The sequence below is a fragment of the Sphaeramia orbicularis genome, unplaced genomic scaffold, assembly GCF_902148855.1.
Source record: "Sphaeramia orbicularis unplaced genomic scaffold, fSphaOr1.1, whole genome shotgun sequence".
Taxonomy (NCBI): Eukaryota; Metazoa; Chordata; class Actinopteri; order Kurtiformes; family Apogonidae; genus Sphaeramia; species Sphaeramia orbicularis.
The window spans coordinates 31,781-37,426 of NW_021941486.1; the positions used below are offsets into that span (position 1 = coordinate 31,781).

The 5,646-nt window shown below is 49.3% G+C and overlaps 1 protein-coding gene across 1 annotated transcript; it reads right to left on the bottom strand.

Moving 5' to 3' along the window:
• Positions 1 to 5,164, bottom strand: LOC115415949 (leucine-rich repeat, immunoglobulin-like domain and transmembrane domain-containing protein 3). Its single transcript, XM_030129630.1, has 6 exons — positions 5,002 to 5,164; positions 4,488 to 4,862; positions 1,653 to 1,738; positions 1,145 to 1,438; positions 635 to 694; positions 1 to 128 (listed from the first exon to the last, which is right to left on the bottom strand). Exons 1-6 carry the CDS (start codon positions 5,118 to 5,120, stop codon positions 1 to 3), a joined length of 1,062 nt encoding a protein of 353 aa, XP_029985490.1. The 5' UTR covers positions 5,121 to 5,164.
• Positions 5,165 to 5,646: the final 482 nt, after the last annotated feature.

Sequence of the window (5,646 nt, forward strand, 5' to 3'; positions counted from 1 at the left end):
TTAATGGGGGCCTCTGATAGTCCTGCCATATCCGCGCTGGCACCGGTATTCACCTGCATCCTTATATGAAAGTCCGTTCAGACTGATTATCGACCAGCGCAGTCCCACCCGAGGAGTTTCCTGCATAACTGAAAACAAAGGATATGGAATATAAATTTTATTTTTCTGCATTTATTGAATGACAGATAAAAACACACACAAGAAAAGAAACAGAACATCTAAACATCAAATGCAAACCCCCAACCACAAAGGCCAGAAAATGAAAGACCTTAACCCTAACCCTAACCCTGATCAGCACTGGACCTAACCCTAACCCTAACCCTGATCAGCACTGGACCTAACCCTAACTCTAACCTGATCAGCACTGGACCTAACCCTAACCCTAACCCTGATCAGCACTGGACCTAACCCTAACCCTAACCCTGAAATGTTGACCCACACTGTTGTGTATTTTTTACTCATTTGTTTTTGTTATTACTGTGTTTTGTCTGCAGGTAAATCTTTGTTACCACACTCACAGTCCCATGGGTACAGTTCTTAGAGAAACAATACCAGGAGGAATGCTGATTTAAAAACAATCTGACACATGTCATTGAATAAACACATCATTTAAAAGCCAAGAAAGAGGACTTACAACTCTGCAAACTCTGAGGCAGTTCTTCAGCGTTCTCAACAATCTGCTGTTGGCAGCAGTCTGGAGAGAAGGAGATGACCACCACTAAGTAAGTAGTGGACAGTTCCTGATGGTACCTGTGTGTGCAGTGGTACCTGTGTGTGCAGTGGTACCTGTGTGTGCAGTGTGATTGGTACCCGTGTGTGCAGTGTGGGTGGTACCTGTGTGCGCAGTGTGATTGGTACCCGTGTGTGCAGTGTGGGTGGTACCTGTGTATGCAGTGGTACCTGTGTGTGCAGTGGTACCTGTGTGTGCAATGGTACCTGTGTGTATAGTGTGAGTGGTACCTGTGTGTGCAGTGGTGCCTGTGTGTGGTACCTGTGTGTGGTACCTGTGTGTATAGTGTGTGTGGTACCTGTGTGTGGTACCTGTGTGTATAGTGTGTGTGGTACCTGTGTGTGGTACCTGTGTGCGCAGTGGTGCCTGTGTGTGGTACCTGTGTGTATAGTGTGTGTGGTACCTGTGTGGTACCTGTGTGTGCAGATGTTCTAATCCAGCTCAGTGTGGGGGTTGGGTACCCGGTGGCGTCACAGCGCAGGATGACGTTACTTCCCAGTGGGCTGATGACGGTGGTGGCTGCCGGCTGAACAGACGGTCTCATACAGCGGAAGGCCTCCGTCTGCATCATCAGGATCCCGGACTGACCCAGAGACCGGCTGCACATCAGGACCTGGTCCATGAGAACCACTGGACTGCCCAGGGTAAGAGACAGGGACACCACCATGGAGATCTGACAGTCACACAACCAGGGGTTGTCATGGAGACCTGGATTTCCAGAAAAAACAACAGGATTGTACGAGTACGTCCACCTTCAGGGTTTGTCATCAGTTGTAGATGTTTGTAGATCTTCTGGTTTGTAATGAATGAGCTGTCTTTACTTGAATCCAGTAGTTTGTATTGGCCTGGTTTGGAGTTTTTCATGTATTTGTACTCATGTGTGAGTGTCTGTTGATAGGACTAGCCTCTTCTCACACCGTACCTAATATTCTTCTTTGTATTGAACTTTCCTGTTGTCCTGGGAGAGGAAACCAAAGGTCCAGCAACTCAGCAGGCAATATGGTCAACCTAAAGAGAGGGAAGTTAAGGAGATGGACAAGGAATCGTCTTTCCTGTTTTGGGGGAAATTTCTCAAACAATATCAATAGCATTTCCTGCATCCACTATCTAGCACTACAAGCCAACTCTTACCTGCTGTATATACAATGGCAAAAAGAGCCAAATGATATTCTGGAACCAAAACGGCAGCTTTGGTGTTGAGTCCCAGAGGCACTTTTAGAAGTCCGAACCTGATACATTTGGGAACCACATTTGGTCTGTGTATGTACCCAGTGGTAGCGTTAGGCTGTGTTTGGACACGTGTGGATTACTGAACACATTCTGCAGATAAAACCTGGGGCTGATATGAAATCTGTTCACATTTGGGTTTATTGTGCACCGGTAATCAGTTTAGTCAGTCACTCACATCTGACTCAACTTTAAATGGTGTTAATTGTTACATATTACACATGATGGCTTCTCTCTCTCTCTCTCTATACACACACATGTATATATATATATATATATATATATATATATATATATATATATATATATATATATATATATATGTGTGTGTGTGTGTGTATATAAAACACAGTACACTCAATGCACACCCTGAGTGATCAGCCATGATCCATATTCAAATCCTGAAACTGTCCTTCTGGGTTATAGAATTATGGAATTCTCATGAAGGAATTTTTCTTTTTTTTTTTTTATTTCTGGGCTCAGCTGTCTGTACCCATAAGGCAGCAGCCGGCCACCCAGGGGCAGGCGAGGCGCCGGTCCCCGAGCCCCACGAGCCCAGGAGCCACCCGTCTCCCCGGGCACAGGTCCCACCCAGCAACCGGGCGGCCAGGCCGGCCCAGACCGCCACCCGCTGGAGGCCAGTGCGCACCCCGATGCCACAGCCAAGCGCCCTGGGGGCCTGGAGGCCCACCTCCCCATCCCACCAAGCCCAACCCCAAACCCCACACACACCCCAGTCCCCCACTCACCCACACAAGCATATGCACACACACCCACTGACTCCCAGACATACACACCACCCATCCCACATGTTCGACCATTCACACACACACACACACACCTCCACCCATGCCCATACACCCACCTACCCACATGCACACCCACACGTACACATCTACATGTACAAACATACCCACACATGTACCCACACCCATCAACAGCCCCTCACACCCACCTGCACACCCACCTGCACACACCAGACACACGTATCCGGAGTGTCGCCCCCCCCCCAGCAGCGAGTAGCACCGCCGTGAGTCCCCCCAAGGCGCAGCACCCGAGCGCAGCCCCAGCACCGACCGCAGCCCAGGGCGGCAACACCAGCCGCCAGGAACCCCACCACAGTCCACCACCCTGCCAGCAACCGCCACACCCCTGATGCCCACATGCACACATCTGTTCCAGTCCCAACACGACCTGTGGTGGACAAGAGAGCGGCTAGCCCAGCGCCCCCCCAGGAGAGCCAGGAGCCAGTAGTGATGAGGGGATTGTTCCTGTCAGGATGGAAGGAGAAGGTGAGCTGTTGGAACAGACTGTGAACAAGCAGTAGTTCCACTAAAACCACTGTCTGGACCCAAACCATAGTCCTGACCTGTTTTAGTTTATTATTAACAGTGAGACAGTAAATACACAAAGTCCACAACTGAAAGGCAATAGCATAAAGTCATATTAAATAAACCTGCATATTTAGCCAATGTACAGATCTGAACTGGTTCAGTAAGTCCAAATGTCTGTAGATCTTATTTTTTATTGTGATACAGGTGCAGGAGAGTCTAGAGAAACTGGAGGAAGTGTGAAAGGGAGAGCAGAGTCTACTGATGACAGGAGCAGCTCAGCAGCACAACCTGAACCACTAATGACACAGATGAACAGGAGTCTGTGGGAGCTGGGGTTCCTCTGGGGTTCCACTGGGGTTCTTCTGGGGTTCCTCTGCTCACCCTCAGTCACAGAATATACACACAGTTTTTTCTTATCATCCTCGTCAAACCCCTAATATCACTGTACCACAAGTTTTTTAATAGCAAAGTTGGAACAAACCGTAAGTGGCTGACTTACTGTGAAAAAAATCAGTCTCTCTACTGCTGTGTTTGTCTCAGGCTTTGCAGAACAGTGTGTAGACCTGACATGTGAGGTTATAATTACATGATTTTAATAATAAATTGGTCGTGATCTAAAGTGGGCCGGTCTGAGGTATGAAACTCCAGGGCTGAAAATGTGTCTCAGTCCGGCCCTGTGCCTAGGTGCTGGATTTTCTACACCTGTGGCCATGGAAGTGATTGGAACACCTGATTCAGATTATTTGGATGGGTGAGCAAATACTTTGGCAATATAGTGTACCAATGTGTGAAGGGGTTCCCCCTGGAGGTGTCACCCATTCCAACCCTAACCCTAACCCTAACCCTAACCCAGGGCTGACGTGGACACAATAACAACCATTCACTGTCACATCTCAGGGTGTTTAGATTCACCAATAACCGACAGACATGTATGTGTTTGGAGGATTAGAGCTTAGGGTTTGGGTTAGGTTTAGGGTTGGGGTTAGGTTTAGGGTTGGGGTTAGGTTTAGGGTTAGGTTTAGGGTTTGGGTTAGGTTTAGGGTTAGGTTTAGGGTTAGGGTTAGGGTTAGGGTTAGGTTTAGGGTTAGGGTTAGGAAGCTGGGTACCAGGAAAGAACTGACACAGACATGAGGAGAACCCAGTTCAGTTGGAGTGGGACCAGCTGATCCAGTAAAAGCTCACCCATTCAGACCCACCTGTTACTGGACACATCCAGGTAGGTGATGTTGGACAGGAACAGAGCGGCGTGGGCAGGTAAACTGGACAGGCGGTTGTTGTGAAGGCCTAGGGTCTGGAGGCGGGGCATATCCCTAAGCCCCTCCCAGGGGAAGGTGCTCAGGAGGTTCCCGTCCAGACGCAGTTCTCGCAGGGCTTTCAAGTTGACGAAGCTGCTGGGGTGAATGGATGTGATGGAGTTGTAGGTCAACCATAAAAACTTCAACTGCGACAGGTTGTAGAAGGCTGCCCGCGGAATCCGAGAGATCGCAGTCTTCTCCAGCCTCAGTTTGAATGCGTCAGCTGGGACGTGAACGGGAACAGCCGAGATTCTGGGATCACTGCAGTGCACCAACCTGAAACCAGCACAAGGGTTAGGGTCAGGGTTAAGCAACACAAACCTGGGACAGTATGTGGCTGGCAATGTCATATCCAGCAACCCATTACAACATTAGCAGCGGTACCCTAACTCTAATAACCTGTACCCTAACCCACCTGGGTTCGTCTGGTCCACGTGTCCCAGAGTCACAGGCACAGAAAGATGGACAAGCATGGACGGTCCACAGAAGGGACTCCCAGGACAAGAGTCCATGGACAAGGAGCAGCACGTACATCCTCTGTCCAAGCAGGCACAAAGTCAAACAGCTGTGGTGTGTTCGCTGTCAGCTGTGGTGTGTTCGCTGTCCCTGTGGTGTGTTCGCTGTCCCTGTGGTGTGTTCACTGTCCCTGTCCTTCCACTCTGTGCTGTTTTCTGTCTCCACAGACTCAGTTGGTCCAGATTAGCCTGGATTACTCTTCTCACTCTTAATCCCATGTGTCCCTGGCTCAGACTCAGACTCTCTCTCTTCATGTTGTTTTCCAAGATAAACACAAACATCAAAGGTGTTCCTGAATTTCCTGTGTGTTGTTTTTTGTCCATTAACCCCCCCCCCCCCCCCCCCCCCAGCCTAACCTTGTCCCCCATGTTCCTGGTCACTTTTACTGGACATTTATATGGACATCACCTCAGACAACCACAGACACACAGAGGTCTGACTTGAACAGCCCCATCCAGTGGTCTGAACTGGAACTACACACAGCCCAGTGGTCTGAACTGGAACTACACACGGCCCAGTGGTCTGAACTGGAACTACACACAGA

Coding starts and splice junctions, on each gene's coding strand:
- LOC115415949 (XM_030129630.1), bottom strand. CDS start 5,120: ATGTACGTGCTGCTCCTTGTCCATGGACTCTTGTCCTGGGAGTCCCTT. Junction 1,739..4,487: donor CTGGATGTGTCCAGTAACAG/GTGGGTCTGAAT, acceptor CCCTCTCTTTAG/GTTGACCATATTGCCTGCTG. Junction 695..1,144: donor TAGAACATCTGCACACACAG/GTACCACACAGG, acceptor CCTTCTCTCCAG/ACTGCTGCCAACAGCAGATT.